The 23,439-nt window shown below is 37.0% G+C and overlaps 1 protein-coding gene across 1 annotated transcript; it reads left to right on the forward strand.

Annotated features, from left to right (window-relative positions):
* The first annotated feature begins 1,645 nt into the window (after nt 1-1,645).
* LOC141829927 (cyclin-dependent kinase D-1-like) lies at nt 1,646-21,417 on the forward strand. Its single transcript, XM_074717401.1, has 5 exons — nt 1,646-2,001; nt 11,443-11,741; nt 11,811-11,919; nt 14,210-14,335; nt 21,337-21,417. The coding sequence occupies exons 1-5, from the start codon at nt 1,858-1,860 to the stop codon at nt 21,415-21,417; spliced, it is 759 nt and encodes a 252-aa protein (XP_074573502.1). The 5' UTR covers nt 1,646-1,857.
* Nucleotides 21,418-23,439: the final 2,022 nt, after the last annotated feature.

The raw sequence follows: 23,439 nt of genomic DNA on the forward strand, positions 1-23,439 counted from the left end.
GCTTCGTTGAGATTCGACCTTTGTCCACTTCAGCAATTTTATTCCGTTGTAACCAACTCAGCTATGCCCCAGGGACGGTCATGAGCAATCACAATTCATACTTGTAAATTCCATATAAGTTATAATCTATATCTACTGATCAAGACTATGCCTTGTGGGTCAATGTCAAGTCACAATCCATCCTTACCAGGAGGTAAGGACCATACTTCCTTATGACTTGAGCTTGTGGTTTCCTTAGGCTGCGTTTGATTTCAGAGACAGGGACACAAATACAGAGACAGAAATAGAATTTCTGTCTCCGCCCCCGTTTGATTTTGAGAGACAGAGACAGAAATAGGATTTTTGTCTCCGTCTCAGACAGAATTTCTGTCCACTATCAAACTGGGGACACTGAAATGGAGACGGAGACAGAATTTCTACTCATCTCCGCTTCCGGCATCGTCACGTCGCCGTCCGGTCACTGTCGGCCGTCGGGCCGGGCGCGTTGGACACGCAGTTCGCCGGCGCTCCGGTCGGTGCCGGATTCCGACCGGATTGTGGCGGAAATCCGACCGGAATCCAACAAAAAACAGAGCCCTGCGCGCCTCAGCCACTGTTTCTGTATTACCAAAATCAAACACGATACAGAGACCATTGTAAATGCGTCCCTGTCTCTACTGTCTATGTATTTCTGTATTTCTTAAACCAAACGCAGCCTTAGGGATCATATGTCCACGTAAAGGGCTTAAGGAAGCTCAAAATGTTTGGAGGGAGAGAGTTCAACACGGAGCTTTGGAGGGGCGAGTGGAGTACTTGAGAGACTCGGCAGCAAATTGCATGGGACGTTTTGGAGGGTGTAGCTATTGGAGCAGTTCGAGAGGTCGAGCCGAGGAGCTCAATCTCTTTGAGCTACATGAAATACTTAGAATGTTGAACTATGAAGGTGATTCAGGATGTTGAGTTGTATTAGGTGCTCGGCCTGTAGAACTCATGATATCGAGTACTTGAGTTTGTTGATGAAACTCAAGATGCTGAGTCATATTGGGGACTCGAGAGTATGAGATCCTGCCAATCACTTAAGAATTTGAGCCAACTCAAGAAGTGAAGTGTGGCCACTTGTATCAAATCTGTTAACGTGGAATGTAGCCCGGTAAAATTGAGTTTATTGACTTGAAAGATAATCACTATCGAACAACATAAATATTTAGTATTTACGGTACAATAGAATTGAAGTGACCATTATAAAAGCCCCTGAGGCATAGGTGAGTTGGTTACGACGCAGCAGACTTACAGAAGAAGGTAAGGGTTCGAATCCAGGCAATACCTGGGCCGACCGTGTGGGTCCCTCATAGGTGAGTTGGTTACGACGCAACAGATTTACAGAAGAGGGTAAGAGTTCGAATCTAGGTAATACCTGGACTGATCGTATGAGACCGCTAAGGTGGGGAATCTACCTTTTTGCAGAAGAAGTGACCATTATTAAAAAGTATGTAAAATATAAAATATTTTACTTTTATTCTTATCATATTTTTCTTCTAAAATTTCATCTAATAAAAATATTTTTGGTCGGATATCTTACAAGAAAATCAGTGCATTTATGAATCCTTGAGGGAGCTTGGTCGAAGAAATCAGCCCGTTGATAGAAAAGAGGGGCATCGTTCACAGGGAGCGCTGAGAGTGGCGACCGCCTCCCTTTTCCTCACCTTTCCTTTCCTGATTCCAAGTAGCGCTGCAAGAGACCTCAGACCGTCTCCACTCTCTTCTGCTCGCATCGCCTTTCGTACGGTCGTCGCATCCGTTTCACCTGATAGAATCGACCGTCGTATAGCTGCGAACACGGCGGCATCGGCATCGGCATCGGCCTAGGCGACGAATACGATGCTTCAGGCCCCGGATGCCGGCGGGGCCTCCCCCTGCGAGGAGGATGCCGCACTCTCGAAGCGCGTCGCTGACCGCTACCTCAAGCGCGAGGTGCTCGGGGAAGGCACATACGGGGTCGTCTTCAAGGCCATCGACACCAAGGCATGCCCTCTGATTGTTCCTTTTCTAAATTAGGTCGCCGATCTGTGGCGGTCAAGGTCTGAATCTTTGGTCCTTTCGTTGAGGGTTTAAAACCAATGTTAATTGCTATTTAGGCTCAAATGACAATCTTTCTTGCTCGCCAAACTTTGTGGTAGTTTTTGTTTGCATTTCTAAGTTATTACGCTCTCTGTTTCCTCAGTAAGTGTAGGTGACTTAGATTAGTACGTAGCCTGTTACTGACTGTCCAATCACTTTAGTTAGATGTTTTAGTGTACATACGATCCTTTTCTCCTGGAGAAAATAGGTAATCCATCACAATAATACCATGTAGATTTCATATCTTTTGTTTTGATATGTTAGTAACTTTTCTGGAATTTTTTTTATCTTTGCAACTTGAGTTGAATTGATCATTCACAGCTCACACTGATATGAGAATGCTGAAGGTATAAATACTAAATAGCCCGAGTTCTGACTTTGACTACTTGATACAATAAATGGAAATTTCTATTTCTATTTTCAACTATGAATTTATTACCATTATTTTATTGGGTCAATCCTTGGAAATTGTTTCAGATAGCAGGTTGCAGTTTCTTTTTTATCATAATTTAATTTAGTTTTGGAATAATGTTATCTTTACACTTTCAGGAATCTATCACAAACAGATTCAGAATTTAGATCTATCTAGGTTTATGGTGATGCACAGTAGTTGCTGAATAGTCAACTTAAGACATTACCAATTGATCAATAGTATGTAATCTGATATGCTTGGTGTAGGATATTCAGTATAATGTCCTAAGCTCAACCTTCTCAAGATGTCAACATTTCAAAAGGGTTAAACAGTAACAACACTGACAATCCTATCCTATAGGTTTTAAAGGTTCACTGTCCTATTTCTTAGTTTAACCATCATTAATGGAGTTAAAGTGTCTTCCTGTTGTGCATGTATCCTAATTCTTGCTCCATATGCCATAGTTTTACATATGGTTGTCCAAATCGATGGGTTACCTGAGTTGGATTGGTATCGACAAAGGTGATTTGATTTTTCTTGAATTGGTATCGCAAAGGTGATTTTATTTTTCTTGAGAATCAACCATCTTAATAGATCAATGGTCTAGTAAAACAAAATGGAGATTCAAAGAAATTACTTGAAAATGAGTTTGATTCTACTAAAATATAAATCAAATTGATCAAGAATTGAAAGAGGTCGATGAGACATGTGGAAAAGTAAATACGAAGCTTGAATCTTGGTAGAAGATATTGGAGTAAAAGTTCTTTGTAAAGTAAAAACATAATATATGAAATTTAAGTTTAATAGTAGTAAACATAGAAAGACAATTGTTAACACATGAGATGATGAGTTATTTATAATTGAAAGTTTTAATTATTTAGGATCGTTTTTACAAAACGATGGAGTGGTTAATGGAGATACTTTACATTGAATATAAGTAGGTTGGTTGAAATGGAGGATGGTTGAAATGGATGAGGGTGTTAGGTGCTCTTTGTGATCGTAAGGTTTCTCTAAAGGTTAAAGGGAATATTAACAAAATGACAGTTAGACCTGCTATGTTTTATGGAGTTGAATGTTAGATAATGAACCAAACACACGAGCAAAAAATGAGAGTTACAAATATAAGGATGTCAAGGTGGATGTGCGAATATATGAGAATATACAAGATACGAGATGAGACTATTAGAGAGAAAGCCGAGTTGCACTGAGGGAAAAATCCAATAGACGCATTTAAGATCATATTGACATGTACTTAAGCAACTGATAAATGTCTAAAGTTAGGCGATGTAAGACCATGACAAATACACACATAAATCAAGGAAAAAGGAGACTAAAAAAGACTTGGTTTGCAATAGTAAAATAAAATAAAATTTATTTAAATATAGATGACGATATAGTAGGAGATTGAGTCCAATGGCGTAGGAGAATCCATAACCGACCCCACTTAGTGAGATAAAAATTTAGTTGTTGTTGATTGAGAGCTAAAGGAATATGCTAACGTTTTGTCAAGGTTAATTGGTTTTGGCAAAGTTGGCCAGTTTAGTCTACTCTTTCCCAATCTTTTGTTAGAATACAAGCTAAGACATTTGCTGACCAATTTGGTCAACTCTTTCCCAATCTTTCGCTAGAATACAAGCTAAGACATTTGCTGACTAGTTTAGTCAACTCTTTCCCAATCTTTAGCTAGAATACAAGCTGAGACATCTAGGAGAGAGATAGTCCTATTTTCCCTTGTGAATTGTAGCTCAAAACCCTAACTTCCTTATTCCTAGTTGTTCTTGTGTAGCTCAAAACCCTCGCCTCCTTACCATGGATTTCAATGAGGTTCTTGTTGCATGCATTGTACCACTAAGTAGACCAACTTTCTTCTTTGTTCAATGTTGATTGAGAGATAATACTATTGATTGAGAAATGATACTATTGATTGAGAGAAAATATATATTTCTACTACTTAATAGTTCTAAAATATAATTTAATTGAATAATAACAATATTGTGATATTGATAATAATATAACATTATAATATTATGATAGTGTATTATGTATTTCTAATCTAACTTTATTTCTTCTAATATTTATGTTAAATTAATATTTGGTAAATACAACATACACCCTCATTATGATTGAAAACAATTTGTTATCTTATTAGATGAAACTATTCTTTTTAGTTTTTTCTTAACAATTCTTATTTTGCTAATCCACTCGAGATGATTAATATTTAGGTTGACCATTTGACTGTGATACCAATACTGATTTTGACAACCATTCATCCAACAAAAATAATAGAATACACACCAATAAACAAAGGATGATTTGATGAAAGGGCACACATTCTCTCATTTATAGTGAGAATCTTTGAGGGTTTGATGGTATAACTTAGGAATCTTTACAAATGATAAAGATAAATAATAAAGATGAAACCAACTTGCAGAAAAAGTGGCTTAAAGTTTTGAAGAAAACATAATTAACAATAGGATATATAGTGGAATTGTGCTCAATTTTTTAACTCTATAGTCCAACCACAATAGGATGCACACCGTGTAACAAGGAAACAAGCTCCTGTGTTCTTGTGATGATTGGGCATACGTTCATTTGTAGCTCATTTATAGTAGGGATTTTTAGGGCTTTGTGGTGCAACTAAAAATCTTCAACTGAAAAAGACAAGACAAACTTGCAGAAGAAGAGATTTAAGCTTTTGAAAAAAACAACATGATATGCTGTCCATTGTAGGTAGCAAAATCTAGGAAATAAGGTATAATCTCAAAGATTGTGGCATCAGTAGAGACAGGTGCAAAGTAGGATTAGTGTGACACTAGTAACCTTTTTGAGTACAATTGTGTCTGAGAAAAATGTAACAAGTGGATTTAGGGCCATGTTTGTCATCCATATCTAAGAATTATAAAAAAACATATATAATAAAGACTTAATAGTAAAGAAAATGTGATAAGTATGTAGCAGATCAGGAAATGTAAACTTTAATTTCACAAGAAAATTACATGTACAATGCTTGGGCTAGCCCAGGTTCAAATTACATCTTTCTATCTCCTGACTCTATCAGTAACATATCAAACTATTAAAAAGAAAAGACCCACTCAGTTTGAGCCAGCTAACCCTTTTCAAAAACTCTTTGGGACTCAAAGTATAACATAAACAAAACTTTATAACCTATGTTTGTATCTTGTGTATGATGCTTTTCTTTGATATATGAACTACTTCAAAGATTGCTTTGTTGCACACGTTCCATATTTGATAAACTGTACAAACCAATGCTATCCTTTTTGCTTTGTTCTGCCATGAGGTGCTGTTGGTTTCCTTTTTCATCCATTTGAGTGCACTCTTTAACATCCTCATACACCTTTTTATCCATCCAGCCCTTTAAATGATTCCATATGTTGCTGTTGAATTCACACTCGAAGAATAGGTGGTCTCTTGTTTCCAAGTCCTCCTCACACAGCTCGCACTGGCCGTCCATCTGCAGAAATAGGATTCTGTTCTGTGTGATCAATTGGTCCTTTTCTCCCAGTCATAAGATAAACACATGTTTGGGGACTAGCTAAGGGCTCCATATGTTTGTCATATATGTAATTCTCCTTTTCTTTGGCATGTAGAATTCATATGCTTTTGCCATATGAAAACCGTTTCCTTTCCTCCCATTGGTTAGTAATTGAATTGAGGCAGCTTCGTTTCCAGAAGCACCCATGCGATGGTTTCTAATTTCTGCAATCCATTTGAGTAGAGGGGAGTCCCCTTTCTTTGACTCCCATTCCTAAATAGACCAATCCTTTAGGTAGATGCTGTTAATCCATTGTGTCTAGAGGGAGTCCTTCTTGGCATGTATGTTCCATAGAGTTTTTGTGAGTAAAGCTTGATTCTAGCAATTGGTATTCCGGAAATCCAATCCACCTTCCTCTTTAGGGTAACATAAAGCTTTTCCATGTCACTAAGGACTTCTTAGATCCCCATAAGGATAGTCTACATAGTCTGGTAGAAGATGTATACATAGAAGGGTATTGAGAGATATGAGAACTATCAGCAATCCAGATAGATTTTAGAATTAAAAGATGAATAATAGAAATCTACTTGCAGTTGCTCTCCAAAATCAAGCAACCACAGTCCTTGATTTTAACATAGAAACAATACTTGAAGTTGAGAGAGTGATAATAAATTTGGGTGAATTAGAGGCATTCTAAAGTGTGGCCTGATTGCTCATACTATTCTTGATTAACAATGATCTTCATGGATAATCAAGAAGTTGAAATTGTACCTACTTGCAAGTGGTGGCTACTTGTACAATAGATGGTCATCCAAACCTGCCCAAGCAGCTGATAGACAGAAGGTGTGATCACAATGGACACATGGTGGGTCTGAATTATGGCTATGGGACCACATCAATTATATCACCTAACTATTGATTTATATTGAGATAAGGAAGCTGCAGTAAGGTGCATGGGACATATGAAGCACTCAGGTCAAGGCATTTAAAATCTGTGATCTCATCGGCTGTATGGGAATCATCATGGACAGACAAAAATTTGACCACATGGAACTTCTGTTGTTGGCACTTTAGATGCTATATAGTGAACTCTTCCCATTTACCTCACTGGGAACCAAATATTATTTAATTGAAAAAAATACCATCTTGATTAAAAAACATGTCTGTCTGATATTTGAAATAGACATTCTGCTTATGTTTGGTTTAAAGCTATTGAGAAGTCTTATAAAGACAATAAGAATCTTCCCTATGCTGAATAAGCTGCATCTTTCTTATCCAGATGTTAGATGTGATATGGTTGTTGTTTCCATGAGAGCCAACCAGGTTATTGAATGCTTGTGCCCAAAGGAGATAATTAAAAATGTTGAGTTTGATATTGGTTTTAATAGAACTTTCTGATTTAAGGTTCCTGGTGGAGAATGTTATTATGGGTAAGAGTGTAGCAAAGGGATTTGATGTTCCTAAGATTTAGATATCCATAAGGAACAAAGAGGAACTGTATGAAGAAGAACAAAGATTAGTTTGGTGTCTCTCATTCACCCTGCTGGAAGAGCAAACGTTGAGTTTGATATTGGTTTTAAGGAACTAGGAGGAAATCTAGGAAGAAGAACAAAGATTAGTTTGGTGTCTCTCATTCGCCCTGCTGGAAGAGCAACTCGTGATACCACTTGAGCTAGTTCTGACTGTGTTTCTAAGTTCCCCTTTATCAGTTCCATGTTCCCTCCTGTTCACCCATTGGGAGGCTTCTCTTATTGCTATATTCAGTCCAGGATGGTCACGAGGTGCCAAGATCTCACTTAACTCATTATCAACAACATTTTTACCCTTTCTACTGACAACTTCTTTTGTTTAACAGGGACTTTTTTCCCCAGATAAATCAGGACTGGAGAACAGTTAAAGGGGTGTGGCAAACTTGCAGCTTATGAGAGTGATCTAGCAACAGAGGACACATGAGAGGGAGAGTGGTGATGGTGAAGTGAGAGGAGGGTTTCACTGCGATATGTAGTAAAAAATAGGTTTATTATTATTGTTAGAATATTTAGGGATAAATATTATGTTAGGGATGAATATTCTATTTTTCTTTTTTATAGAATAATTCTCCTAGAATAGGTCCCTATATTCGTGTATGAATAGTAATAAAGCAAGATTCCATATTATTTTATATGATATCAAAGCAGGATTAGGTTTATTTATTTATTTATTTATTTTTCCGCCGCCACGTGTGAAGGAGCTTTCCTCTCTTTCCTCCGAATCGCGGCGTCTCCTTCCTCATCCTGCGCTTCTGTCTCGCCGTCGACCAAGCGCCTCTGATTTCAGCGTTTGGAGCACGGCGCCACGCGAAGGAGCCTTCCTCTCCTTCCTTTGGATCGCGACATCGACTGAATCACACCTCTGTCTCACCGTCGACAGAGGACCGAGCGCATCTATCCTGCGGTTATGCTGCTTCATCGGCGGCCAGAAGCATCTCTCCCAATCGCGATCCCTCCCAATCGCGATTCCCAATCTGTCCTTTGGTTTTGCTGCTTCATCGGCGGTATTCCTGTAGCGCGTGAATGCTTTGGATGGCGAAACAGGTCTTCGGTACGCTTCTCTACTCATCAACTTTGGTCTCTTGAAACAACAACAGACTTCCACCTCGTAAGGGTGACAAAGGACGTCCTTGGTGTGATCATTGCCACCGACCAGGACACATGATTGATAAATGTTGGAGTCTACATGGTCGACCTTCCCGTGCTACGCAGATCGTCCAGAGTTTTGTCGCTCCTTCAACAGATCAGGATTTCACAGGTGAAACAACATCTTTTCAAACATTTTCAGACAAAAGATCTCGACAAACTTAAATATTTTTTGGGGATAGAGGTAGCACAGTCCAAACATGAGATTATCATATCCCAAAGGAAGTATGCACTGGATATTCTAGAAGAAACAGACATGTTAAACTCAAAGACAGTTGACACACCTATGGATCTTAATGTCAAGCTCATGCCAAATCAGGGGGAGTCTCTTCCAGATTCTGAATGATACAGACGATTAGTAGGGAGATTAAGCTACCTTACTGTTACTCGTCCGGATATTTCTTTTGCAGTAAGTGTAGTAAGTCAGTTTCTCAACTCTCCATGCAAGGAACATTGGGATGCTGTGACACGCACTATCTGATATATCAGAGGTGCTCCAGGAAAGAGTCTTTTGTACAGAGACAAAGGACATACTCGAGTCGTGGGCTATTCTGATGCAGATTGGGCAGGATCTCCCATTGATAGGAATCTACTTTTGGTTTTTGTATATTTGTCGGAGATAACTTTATTTCTTGGAAAAGCAAAAAGCAGAATGTTATGTCAAGATCCAGTGCAGAGGCAGAATATCGAGCTATGGCCATAGCCAGTCAAGAGCTTATATGGCTCAAACAATTGCTTCAAGAGCTAAGATTTGGAGAGGTTACACAAATGTCACTTATATGTGACAATCAAGCCGCTATGCATATCGCCTCGAATCCAGTTTTTCATGAGAGGACAAAGCATATTGAAGTTGGCTGTCATTTTGCCAGAGAAAAAGTCATATCTGGTGAAATATCTACTAGTTTTGTTAACTCACAGGATCAACTAGCAGATATATTCACCAAGTCATTGAGAGGTCTTCGAATTGACTACATATGTAACAAGCTAGGTACATATGATTTATATTCTCCAGCTTAAGGGGGAGTGTTAGAATATTTAGGGATAAATATTTTGTTAGGGATAAATATTTTGTTAGAGATGAATATTCTGTTTTTCTTTTTTATAGAATAATTCTCCTAGAATAGGTCCTTATATTCGTGTATAAATAGGGGCTTATCTCTTGTAATAAAGCAATATTCCATATTATTTTACAATTATTATGCAAAAGAGATTACAACCCATGTTAGCCTCTATGCTTAACTAAATAATCCAAGTTATTGATATGAACTTATTATTTTTGGTAGAAGTCTTTTGTACATAAAGCTGAACCTGCAGGCCTGCCTTTTTGAAAGTGAGACAAATTTTCATTTCTCAAATAGCACCTTGAATGGTAGGTTGTCTTCTAGGTTTGCAAGACCTCGAGTCTCCAAATTCTTTCCAGTTCAGGGCTATAGGCCTTCATTAGGTCCCTTTGCTTTTCTTTGTCCACCTAAAATGATTTTTCCTGATGTGTTGCTGAAAATTTCTTAGTTGAGTCTAAATACATAAATAAGAGATTGCAAATCTCCATAATTATATTACCCAAACATCAAAACATGAGTTTTTAAAGGAATTTCAATGCATGATGACTTAGTATTTTTTTGGCCTCTAGATGTGTATTTTAAAACTTTTCGATTTCTTGAAGTGAGGATTAGAGAGATGGTGAAATAGGGCTGTGCAAGGTCATTTTTCAAATGCAAGGTTTAATTTGGGCGCTTAAAGCAGAGATTTTTCTAAGACAGCTATTTGTATTTTTTGCTATCATAGATCTCTTTTCTTACTGTATGCACATTTTCAGTGTAAGGATATGCCTTCTCTATATGAACACATACCACAATCCATTTAGAGTTTTCTCACTTTTTGGAGGAAACATGATATCATAACGTGAAGCAGCCTTGCTAGAGAGTTGCAAAGAACATACTCTAAAATTTAAAGAAGGGTGCAGACATTCTTTCACAAGTAAAGTTATATTAAATGGGTAGTGAATGAGCCTAAAGAGATGTCTGGAAGCTAAGCAAATTGGAAATTCACCACTTTCCACTGGATGGGGTGAATATTTGTACTATGGACTCGAATTCACCACTTTCTCTTCCTCTCCATCTCCTTCTTGCTAGCTGCAACTTGTTTTCACAAACTTTATTATCTGTTGCTTGCTTCACTGATTGAATGTCCTAATTTCTCATCCTAAAGTTTTCAACTGATTACAGTAAATCATTGTTGTCATCACACCTTATGTGCCTAAGCATCCACTAAGATGAGATGAGGCGCCATAGAGTAGTTAAGGCAAGAGAAAAACATGTATCATCTAGTGCTTTTTGTCTTTCTTTTCTGAACGGCTCATGTATTTTTTGGATAAACTTCTTATTCATAAGCTATATAAAATTACCGTTATCAAGACTATAGATGTGGATTTAAAACAGATCAGTTTCAGTTTCTTTTTGTTTGCCAATTATTGTATGATGGTAAACACATATTTCTTCGAAGTTCTTGTTTTGATGATCAATGTTGCTCCTATGTATTGTTAAGGAACTACATGTTCAAAAAAATCATCATTTTATAGCACAAAAATTCAGTTGGAGACAAGAGGATGTTGATTGATATACATACATGAGTATTCAAAAACAAAGGGTTTAACATTCAGAACTATAGTTTTAGCTTTGTTAGAGTGTACGATTTTATATGAGTCTGTTCTATGTTAAAATGTATCAGTAAGAATGTAGTGAACTAACACTCATTGATTTTTACAGACCGGTCAAACAGTTGCAATTAAGAAGATTCGTCTAGGAAAGTATAAGGAAGGTGTAAACTTCACCGCACTTAGGGAGATTAAATTGCTTAAAGAGATTAAAGATCCTAATATCATTGAGTTAATTGATGCTTTCCCTCACAAGGGTAACTTGCACCTTGTATTTGAGTTCATGGAGAGTGACTTGGAAGCTGTTATTCGTGATAGAAACATTGTCCTGTCTCCAGCTGACATAAAATCATATCTTCAGATGATACTAAAAGGACTTGCCTGCTGCCATAGAAAATGGGTTGTGCACAGGTATTTTGCCTTCTTGGTGCCTTCCATTTTCATGTATAAAAATCTAATCCAACAATTCTGATGCATCAGGGATATGAAACCCAACAACCTGCTTATTGCTTCTGATGGACAGCTTAAACTTGCAGACTTTGGTCTAGCACGCACTTTCGGAAGTCCAGACCGCAGGCTCACTCACCAGGTTTATAATATATTTAGTATGGAATTCCTATTCAGATAGGGTACTTGACAGACATTTGTAGTTTATATGCAGTGGCTTGTGTCAGATCAGGTCACATTACTCATTTGTACAAAGGCTTTTGATCACTGTCGAACCTAAAATGCTGATATGATGAAAGAATTTGGTATTATTTTCACATTAATATTTCCATATTATTCTGTAGGTTTGTCTTTATTTCTGCTTTTGAGTAGGAACCATGAAATCCTACCTTTTACATGTGCTACCAAGTACCAAGTTCGATTATCATGTGTAACAAAATATCACCTCTATTGGAAAATGCGAAGGATACTGTCTTTAAATTTAATTGTAAATAGCCCATAAACAAATGGAACTTGGGTCTAATGAAAATGAGACAAACGAGTTTGAAGTTTCTATCAGGCAATCACACCTGTCTCAGAAGATCTAATGAGCCTTACATGTTCAAATTATCAACGCTCCTTCACATATTATGATAAAATTGCCTTTAACATTTGTGGTGGTGCCCACAACATGCACCTCCTATGTCACCAACTAAGCGAGCAGAATACATATTGCTCCATACTATGCAGGATCATTTTTTTTTACTTGCCTAAAACCACCAAATTGTGATGTGTTGCTCATATGCTTACACCGCCTCTTATCAACTACTTTTATGTCTAACCCTGGCTTCAAAGTCTCATGAGAAATGATAGTGATCCTTTCTAATGTGAGGAAGTTGGGTCATGAAGCGGCAAAGGAAACTGAAGATTGTGGACATATTGGTAGTGGTTTAATGGTTTCAGATAGTGGATCAATGGTTTCAGGTCAAGGAGTTGGGGTAGAGAAACAAGATAAAGGTATTGTTGATCGTCCTTGATGTTCAGGTTTGAGAGGTGTGAGAGAAGTTGTCCTGGGCAGGTGATGTTCTCTTGTTTGTGCTAATCACATGAGAGTTAATACTGATCCTTCTAATGTGTGCAAAGGTTGGATCATGCAACAAGAAAGTTAACTGAGGGTTGTAGACTTTTCTCTTTTTCTTCATCCTTTTATTCCCATTATAATATTATTCTTCGTCTTTCCTTCACCACTACAGCTCACGGCATAACTGACTGACTTGTGTCGACCTAAATCATGTGCTGCATAGATTAGCACCAATATTGAACTGTTCTGATCAGGGACCAAAACTGGTTCCAAAGCTGAGATTTTAAGCTTTGACTTGCACAATGGCTGAGGTAGATATGAAGTTGCTGAATTGTTAATCACATTCTTATTGTTTGCATGTAAGGTTTGAAATTTCATTCCAAGCTAGGATTTCAATCTCCAATCTGAACAAAATTATATATGTACTGTACTGGTGTCCTGACACGATGCTGGTGGCACCAATGAGGAAGAGGAAAGAGCCATGAGGAGTTGAGGAAGGGCAGCAGCAGTAGCAAAAAAAGAGGGAGAGGGAGAGGGAGAAGCAGGTTGCAACTAATGAAAGGAGTGGTTGCAGCCCTTACTTTGTCTGCTTGGATCTGCACTAGCTGTAGTTGCACAGAAGACGCTCGCACAAAAGATGCTCATGAGGAAGACCCAGCAGCAATGATGCCTCGAGGAAGATTCTTGTGAGGAAGTAAGATGCTCGCGACTGACCTCCCACCACTATTCTGCTCACATAGCAGGGGCATTGAAGATTCTCACGTGTAGAAAGGGCAGAGTCAAACATTTCTTTCATGTTGGCATGGAACGAAATGAAACCATGGCTGCATGACTGGTGGCTTCTTAAAGGCATAGTAACGACTGAAAGTAATAAAACCAACTGTTAACGTTTTGAAATGATGTTAGCCCTTTGGTACGGACGACTGTAAGGGTATCAATATTGTTACATTCATCATTATTTATAGGAGCTGCAACTTCCAGAAAGAGAAATAATTAGATTTCTCTTGGTTAGTTCCAGGAATGTATTGTGCATAGGTGTAAAAAGTTGTTCACTTTATAACATCAATGCTAATCCATGTTATATACTGCTTAAACCAACTATTAACATTTTGAGATGGTGTTAGCTCTTTTGCAATGGAAAAGTGCAAGGATATCACATTGTTACATCCATCATAATTTATAGGAGCTGCAACATGAGAAAGAAATTATTAGATTTCTGTTGGTTAGTTCCAGCTAAATGTGTTAGGTTGGTGTAGAAACTTGTTCACTTCAGAGATCATTGCTAATTCATTGTATGTACTAATCAATTATCACTGTCTAAATTCTTGAAAGATAGATCAATTTACTAGTAACTATTTCTTTTATTTTGTAGGTTTTTGCTCGTTGGTATAGAGCACCTGAGCTGTTGTATGGGGCCAAACAATATGGATCAGGGGTAGATGTGTGGGCTGCAGGTTGTATATTTGCTGAACTGCTCCTTAGGCGACCTTTCATGCAGGTTTGACTAGCTTCTTTTTTGATATTGCCTAATACATTAAATGCTTTTTTTCTTTGAGGTACTAATGTGTTGACAGATATAAGATAGTTAATTTGCTTTGTGAGATATATCTCATTAGGGCTATTTTTCTTTCCAACGAAGATGAACGAATACAATCATTTACATTTTGTTATAGACATTAACTGACTCAGTACTTAACATACTTGGAAAAAATAGGGAAGGTTAGATCCTGTTTCTATTTAACCTGTGTAAACAAAAAGATAAGGGAAGCAAAAACAAAAAAATTGTCTAAACCACATGGAAACAAGACCCTGCATTGATAACACTGGAACCAAATATACACTTGAAACAATTGTGATATTGATGTTTAGAAAGAAATAGCAGTGAACATAACTAGTCATAAAAAATTTCTCAGGCGAGAGCCTGATTACGTTAACTAAAAATAGGGTATAGCTCAAGCACTTCAATTAACCTAGATCTGCATCTTGAGTAAGCACATAAGCACCGAACCTTCAAAATTAAAACTTAAGATTATATCCAAATAAGTAAAATTTAACTCATAGTACTTATATGTCTACCAATGCAAATTTCAATAAACCAAAGGAACTAATTTGCATGGTTTGGAGTCTCAACCTTACTCGATACATGTGCTACAGATCAAACGGATCAAGTGTCCAGATCAATTTGGGCTGCAAGTGCAAAAGTACCTTGTTTCACCCACTGAAGCTCATCTTTATATCGCTAGCACTCAATGCTCAATATGGATCAATAGAAACAGTAGGGTAACAAGCTGATTGCTATTTATTGTTAATTTTTCATTTTCCAACCACTTCCACCTAAATATACCTTCTACTTGATCCACTTCCCCTACTTAACATTCCTCTTAAGCTCTCATACTCTTGGATTTAAGTTATAAAACTCTTCCTAGAATTAAACATGCAAATGCTGAAAACTTAGTATTGGGTCATTCATTCATTCTTTCTTTGCTCTCTCTTTAGGATCATCCATGCCACACTCAAGCTCATCTTTTATCACCAATACTTAATGCTCAGTATCAATCAATAGAAGCAGTAGAATAACCCAATACTCATGGCTTCACTTTTTCTTTATCTATTTTTCATTTTCCAACCACTTCAACCGCCTTCGACTTACCTTACTTTTTCAACTTCTTAAGTTCCTCTCAAGCGCTCATACTTTCTACAATCCTGGTTGAACTCTCTTCCAAGAAACATATGAATCCTGAAACCTTAGTTCTAGGTCATTCATTCATTCTCTCTCTCCTGGATCAGCAATTCTTTTATTGTCTTCTCTTCTAGTCATCCTACATCACTGAAACCAAATCTAATGCCATTATACACCAATAACAAACTTATAGGGCTGCCAACAATCTACTTGCCATGAGTTTTTTAGGATTCTTGATTCTAATGGAAGCATTTTTTTTTTTTGTAAACTCTCCACCACCCAATCTTAAGGATATTGACCACTGTTTTAGGAGATGCTAAGCACAACTAAGAGCTATGAGGTCATAGGGAGTAGGCAGAAAAAAGATGCATAATTTCAAAATACCATATATGATTTACATATGGAAAATAATTAAGTACAGCTATAGAGTAAATTTGATGTAACACTTAAAAGTTAAAATTCTCTGTTAGTAACTAAGCTAACCTAGAATAAGTTCAACATCATATTGTCATAGTAATGTACTACTTGAAGTCATTTAAACTAAAAACTTGAATTACATAGTTAGAGATTATAATATTATAACTGTCCATTAATATCATATAATATCATTTAAAAGTTTCAGAATCAATCTTACTAGACATAACTATAGGATACCAGAAATTCAAATATGCAATTACCATTTGCATAAAAAAAGTTTAGAGCCCTTAGATATCTCATCCTTTATTTATTATTATTATTATTTTACTTTTTTTGCTTGCAAGGATCAAAGAGGAATAACCTAGATTAAATTAGCTACCAAAATCATGCATGTAACATGTCAAACATATCTAGAGAGATAACGATTCTATATTGAGCATGCCTTTGTTGCACCTTGCGCTTGTTGCACACATGCTTTTCTTATTCCTAGTTAGACTCATGTCGCCTCGAGTACTAAAGGCGCCTAGAGGGCTTTTAATAATATTGTTTTTTGATAATCCAGGTGTTTGGGCTTTTACTAACATTTTTGTCATATATGTTGCATGGATAATATAGTCTTTGTTGGCTGGACATAGAACCAACTCATTGTGTTTCTTTGTCACCTGAGGAGATACAAGATACTTTATATTGGACATGGATTTAAAATGTGGCCTCTTGGTGGATTTAGAAGTGTACCACATAATGATCACATATGGCATATATAGCTAATAAATATAGCTAAAAATAAAAAATGTATCTTTTGTTTATTTGATTTGGTTAAATTGGCTTAAAACCTTAAGCTATTCTATTTGGTAGCATGTGACTTGTAAATGTTAATTTAAATGTTTTCTTTCAAGTGATAAATAACATAATAATATGCATCATATACGTCAACTATTCTAGGTAGTTTATTAATTATTTATGTGTTTTATATTGTATATTTGACATTCTATTTTATTTGAATGTGTTGATAAATATATCTTATTTTATACATGCTAATAATTTTTAGTAAGATAAATATTTTATGCATGCATGAGTGTCACTGCATTAGTTGTTTTGATGGACTGATTGAGGTAATCCTATTTTGATTCAGTACCATTCGAATCAACCTTCCCATGTCTTATCTTTCAATTTTATTTGGCAGCATGAGGATTAGAGGGGAGGGAAGGCAAGAGAAGCACCAATGGACAACTTCGATAAAAAAAGGATTCTTTTCCTGACATCCTATATTTCCAATTCTCTATGAAACAATAAAAAGAGAAGGGAGGAAGAAGTGATGCATAAATTGCACCAGTAGCTAAAATAAAGAGGAGTTGACAATAAAGTTGGAGATATTAAAAGATATGTTGACTTTATACCTACATATATTCTAGCTTTAAATATGCCAGTCCAAGCTCAACTCCCAATTATTAACAAGTTGACAGAACAAATCATGTGAGGAAATTAATTACAATACTCGACATTCTAGAAGCATTATTTAATATGAGCCATAGGAAGTGATGAGATTAATTTTTGCACAATCCTGCAAGAACTAATGCTCTTATTCGATACACGATAATCTTACTTGCATATGAACACCAATAAGAATTCAAATTGTGTTGGTAAGGTTTTAAGTTTTAATATAAACACCCAAAACCAAAACCATTCGAATTTTTATTAATAATTAGTTTAAAGTTATATTTATTGCTAGTTTTTTTTTTTGAGAAACAAAGATACATAATCTAACCATAACTTATATTGATTGCTTGATCCAATTAGATTTGACTTGATTAAACCTATGTTTGACTTAGAAATTGAAGAAGGATGCTTTGGGATAACATTGACAAAAATCGGAAGGAAGCAAATTATGTAGGTGAAGAGTGAAGGATGATATGTGGAACGATCCGAAGATTGATGCATTTGAGGGGCTTACTGATGGGAGATTGTTTCATGGGAGAATGCCAAATTGCAAAGTTAAACTCTTAAGAAGTTGTGAAAATTGAGATATTTGCAACTTGGGTTAGGATAACTCTTGACTTAGGAAAAAACTCAACCATTTAAATGGATGTAGTTAACGACTTTGTCAACTGAAGGATGAATTTAGTTAAATGGTGGTTGAGTCGATTAAATAGTTGACGCAAGCTGATCGGCCAAAGAACAAAATGTTCTTGTTTGTGGCCGAGTTGATTGGACAATCAATTGGGTTGGATTTAGCCAACAGTTAACTAATGGTTTTGTTTGAAAGTCAGAAGATGACATTTGATCTAACACAAATAAGCTGGATCATATGATCTAGGAGTTATAAAATAGTTAACTGAAATGGAGTCAAGTTGACTAAAGCAGTTGTCTTGGAGAGCAATTAACTAATGATGTGTGAAGTTGACTTAGAGATAGAGATCCGTTGACTAATTGGAGATTGTAGTGATCGCAAAAACAGTCGACTAATTGTCTGCAGAATAGAAAATCGATGCTAAAGATAACTTGAACATTGTAAAAGGAGAATGAAGGAGAGGTTAGTTGTGTTTAACTTCTTACATCTGTAAGCTCTCTCATTGTAATTCTAAGCTTTATTTGTTATGCTTCTTATTTGCTATCACTGGTGCTCATTTATTGTAAGAAGGGTTTCTCCATCTCTGAAAGCATTTGGAAAGGAGAAAGTTAGTGGGCATTTAGGAGTGACTCTTGGAGAGTGACAGACTATGGAATAGGAACAAGGATTCCGAAGTTCGTAACCTATCATGTTAGTATTTGTATCCATGTCCTTTACTTTTCGTTGTGGATAGACCTTGCTAAAGTCGTACCAAAGAGTAAACAATTCTATTCGCAAGTCAAGTGCTATTAACCCCCTAGCCATCCAACCTTCATCCTTATTGGTTCTAATAAGGGGCATCAAAGTAAGGAATTTCTTAAAGGATTAACCGCTGATGAAAAAACTGACTAAAGCTAATTTTTCAGCACAAAAGCTTGAGGGCAACTTTATCTTAGGGAAGAGGAAGATGCTCATCTATTTTAGAATCAACGTCGGCATCACAAATTTGGAGGCAAAAGGGTATAAACATCCTTTACATAATAATGAAAAATTATTGTCTTTGTATTGGTTAACCAAGAAGAAAGAAAAGCTTGCCTCAGATCCAAAAGCATTGGAGAATGTACTTTCTGAGCAAGGGATGAACAAAATTGGAAAGCACTAAAACACTAAAAAATTATGTGAAAGATTAGTGGAAATGCATGAATAGACAACAGAGGCGAAGTATGCAAAGAGGGATTTACTTTGGACACTAGTACCTTTAGGATGTAGGAAGGAGAAAAAGCAGTTCAAATGCATGTAAGATACAGAGAGTATATTCATGTGCTCATTACTATTAGAGACAAATATAAAACTGGGATCTTCTTTGCAATGCTCTCAATGCATTCCCATGGACACAACAACGGACATCAATGGTGGATGACTTATTATCAAGGAACCACTATGTAAGTACAATTGATAAGGTATTTTGAACTATGGGACTGCATTAATCTAGGTATATAGTAGTTGAAAAGCAAGAAATCTATAAACTAAATGTTAGTAATAGCCCTAGAGCCAATTATGTGATGATTGACTAGGGACTTTGTATCATATTCTATTATTAATAATGGCAAGGGTTTTTGGTTATTATATTTACTTTTTGTTTGTGCCAAATAACTAAGTATAATAATGTCCTTGGGTAGCTAGTTCTAATCTACATCATATCAATTGTTTGAATTGATAGTGAGATGATGTAGAGAACACTACTCTTAATCATTTCTAGTCCAGCATTAATATTCAGAGACGATATTAATGCGTTGAGACTAGCATGTGGGTTAGCTGGATGACTTGATCTAACAAGTTATGAATATGAGATATTGAGTTGACACATGTGTATGCATTAGAGAATGTATACTGAATTGATCCGTCATGAGAAAGTTTCATGGATCGTTATATGAATGTCATAAATTTTCTTATGTGACTATTGGTATGAATAGTCCTTAGATCTGAAGTCACTACGATTACCTACATAAGGAGTTATCTACTTTGGTGTTGTTAAACGTCACCTGTAATAGGATGGACTATAAGGCGATCACTGGGTATGTAACAAATTATACAGAGGGATGTAAGTGATGTAGATGAGATCCATCCCTCCTATATAACAGAAGTGATATCTTGCGGTCTCTTAATAAAGTAGGACCACGAAATGCATGACTATGCTCAAATAAGTCAATATGAGATATTGAACTCATTTGCTTGAGTGAGTCTACTTGGGGATCAAGAAACACAAAGATTAATATCGAGGATGATACGGTCTATGCCTCATTGATCAATCTAGATATCGAGGATAGAAGGATAAGGTCATAAATTATAGTAGTCACGGAAAGATTAGTTGGATCTCGACTTTCTCGTCACTTGGGTAGCAATGATGCATTGCTAGATGCCGCTCATTGCTTATGTGTCTAAAGCGGTTAGACACATTATCAACATTACGAGAACCTATTGGGTCACTCACAAAGGACACGATGCTTCAGAGATTGATTGATTTTAGTTTAATTAAAAATTAGGAGTGGAAAGTCCATTGGAGGATGAAGTTACAAGAAGGATGTCGATGACACATGATGACTAAAGGAAGCACTTGGAGAAGATGTTAGCCCTAGGTTAACCATTCAATCTTCTCATTGGCTTGAGAGGATCGTAGAATATGGGCCATAACTATGTTACGTTTAAGCTTATATGTTGATATATACTATGTGTGTATGTGATGCATGTTAGATAATAACTTTATTTTAATTAAGTCAACTCGATATGCCTATTAAAGTTTGGTACTCATTACTATCTCGCTCATTTGTTGTTGGGTTTACCAAAGCAAAGTGATATTTTATATTGGTAGAGTGCGAGAGGACAATTGTTATGTCTCGTTATCAAACTTTGGGTGAGACTTAACTAAGTTACCTCAATTAGATTGAGAAAAACTTAGAGGCATATCCCAAAAGTTGGGAAGGTTGGGTAAGAGAACAATTATACTAAGTCTTGGACGATTAACTAAAGCTAACTCAAGATGATGTATAATGTGGATCTCGATCCTTTATTTCCAAGAGTTGCATATGATGTAATTGGTAAAATATTGCCTACCTAATCATACTAAGTCTTGGGTGATTAGCCAAAGCTAACTCAAGGTGAGGTATGATGTGGATCTTATCCCATATGAATTTGTAACTATTGGGTTAAGAGCTAGTAGTGTGGGCAAAAAATACGTTTGTCTATATCCATGATTAGCCTCTACTAAAGCTCTATAATTCAGTGGGAGCATCATTTAATTAAAGGTCTAATTAAATGATCTAGATATGATATTTATTTTTGCATTTTACTGTTGTAGATCGTGTCATCTAACATGTCAAATACTCTCTCTTTGCGATCTGTTTTTGAGAAGGACAAGCTCAACGGAGCAGAAATTTGAGGATCGTCCTTAAGCAAGAACGAAAACTGTACGTCCTAGAGTAACCTCTTCCTAAAGCACCCGCTACTACCGCCACTTGTGTGGAGAAAGATGCTTACAAGAAGCATCAGGATGATGCATTAGATGTATCATGCCTAATGCTTGCTACCATGAACTATAAGCTTTAGAAGCAATATGAGAACATGGATGCACATGATAGGTTGAGCACCTGAAACAACTATATCAAGGGCAAGCTAGGCACGAGCGGTTTGAGGTGTCTAAGGCCCTATTTGCATGCAAGATGTAAGAAGGAACTCCTGTATGAACTCACGTACTCAAGATGATTTGGTATGTCGAGAACTTTGAAAGATTAGGATTTCCACTGGGTCAAGAATTGACCACTGACCTTATTCTGCAATCATTATTGGAAGGGTATAGTCAATTTGTCATAAACTATAACATGAATGAAATTGATAAGCCTTTGTCTAAGATGCTCAACATGTTCAGAACTGCTGAACTCAATTTCAAGAAGACCAAGACTAGTAACGTACTAATGGTAAATAAAGACAAAGGCAAATGGAAGCCCAAAGGTAAGGGTAAGACCCAAGCTAAAGGCAAGGCCAACTCTACTACATCAAAGGCCAAAGGTGGGGTGACTAAGGAAGGAACTTGCTTCCACTGCGGTGAGACCGGACATTGGAAGAGGAACTGCAAACTCTACCTTGAGGAAGTAAAGAAGAAAAGAAGTGAGACTTCTGTCTCAGGTATATATGTTATAGAAGTCAATCTATCTATTTCTTCTTCATAGGTATTTGATAATGGTTGTGCATTCACACATTTGTATTTGCTTTATGCACGGTAGATAATCATGTCAAAAATCACCAAGTCATCTTATGCTTGTCTCTCTTGCAAGAACAGTAGCATTTGTTAAGATAAGGATGATTAGTGCTTGTAGTTAATATCCTAGGACTATATCTTTTCTTAACTTCATAAGTAGGAAGTGAGCTAAGATAACTTGAATAGTCAAACCTTGGCCTGGGTTTAGGATCTCTTTCACTTATACCTAATCTAGGAGGTTGAACAGTATCGAGAGTGGAAACTTTTCATTTACCCCTTTGAGACCGAAAAGCGGTTACTGGGGAAATAAATGATTTGATTCCCTTGACTTGAGGTAATCCTTTGAGACCTTGTGCAATGGAAGATATGAACCAAGCCTGTGGCAGGTAAGTGTCTAAGGCCGGGAACACTTAGGAATTCGGTAGCATGACGACTTGACTAGAAGTAAGGATTTTGATACCAAATGGATTTAGGTCACTTTTTGCACTTAGCACGGAGAACTACTTCTAGGCCATTGTTTTGATGATTTTGAGTTTCATGCTTACCATTACTCATGTTTGATAAGATTAGATTGCTGTGCTTAGGATATATAACTTGCTTGCATTGATTATCTAAATCTAGACGCTAAGTTTTTGCTTGAGGACAAGCAAAGGTTTAAGTCTGGGGGTGTGATGTGCGTAGGATGTATATATGTATTTATGCTTTATTTGCACATCTTTCTGAGTTTATTGCTTAATTCTTGTGTACATTGCATCCCATATTCATGCATTTAGGCACATATCTTACATTTCCTAGTTCGGAGATCTGCTCGTGCTTTTATATGTTTCAGGGTGGAAAATGGAGCAAAAACGGGTAAAACGGAGTACCCATTGAAGACAAGGCAAGACAGGGCCGTGCCTCATAGGCACGGCCGTGTCTCTCAGCCTCCTGGCCGTGCTTCAAAGGGCACGGGCGTGTGCATCAAACAGAAGACCATCAAGTCCTGGGCCGTGCCTCACAGGCACGGCCGTGCCAACACTTCCCCTCAGCAGCAGCCAGAGGCCGTGTCTCACAGACACGGCCGTGCTTCAAAACAGAATCCAGCCAAGTCATGGCCGTGCCTCACAGGCACGGCCGTGTCTCCATCCAGAAGGAAGCCACTGCTGTTGGCCGTGCCTACCAGGCACGGCCGTGTGCCAAAACAGAAGGGTCCAAGCAGCTGGCCGT

The sequence above is a fragment of the Curcuma longa genome, chromosome 5 (genome assembly GCF_044706935.1).
Source record: "Curcuma longa cultivar G26 ecotype Majalengka, Jawa Barat chromosome 5, ITB_CL_G26_1.1, whole genome shotgun sequence".
In the NCBI taxonomy this organism is placed as follows: Eukaryota; Viridiplantae; Streptophyta; class Magnoliopsida; order Zingiberales; family Zingiberaceae; genus Curcuma; species Curcuma longa.

Coding starts and splice junctions, on each gene's coding strand:
- LOC141829927 (XM_074717401.1), top strand. CDS start 1,858: ATGCTTCAGGCCCCGGATGCCGGCGGGGCCTCCCCCTGCGAGGAGGAT. Junction 2,002..11,442: donor TCAAGGCCATCGACACCAAG/GCATGCCCTCTG, acceptor TGATTTTTACAG/ACCGGTCAAACAGTTGCAAT. Junction 11,920..14,209: donor ACCGCAGGCTCACTCACCAG/GTTTATAATATA, acceptor TTTATTTTGTAG/GTTTTTGCTCGTTGGTATAG.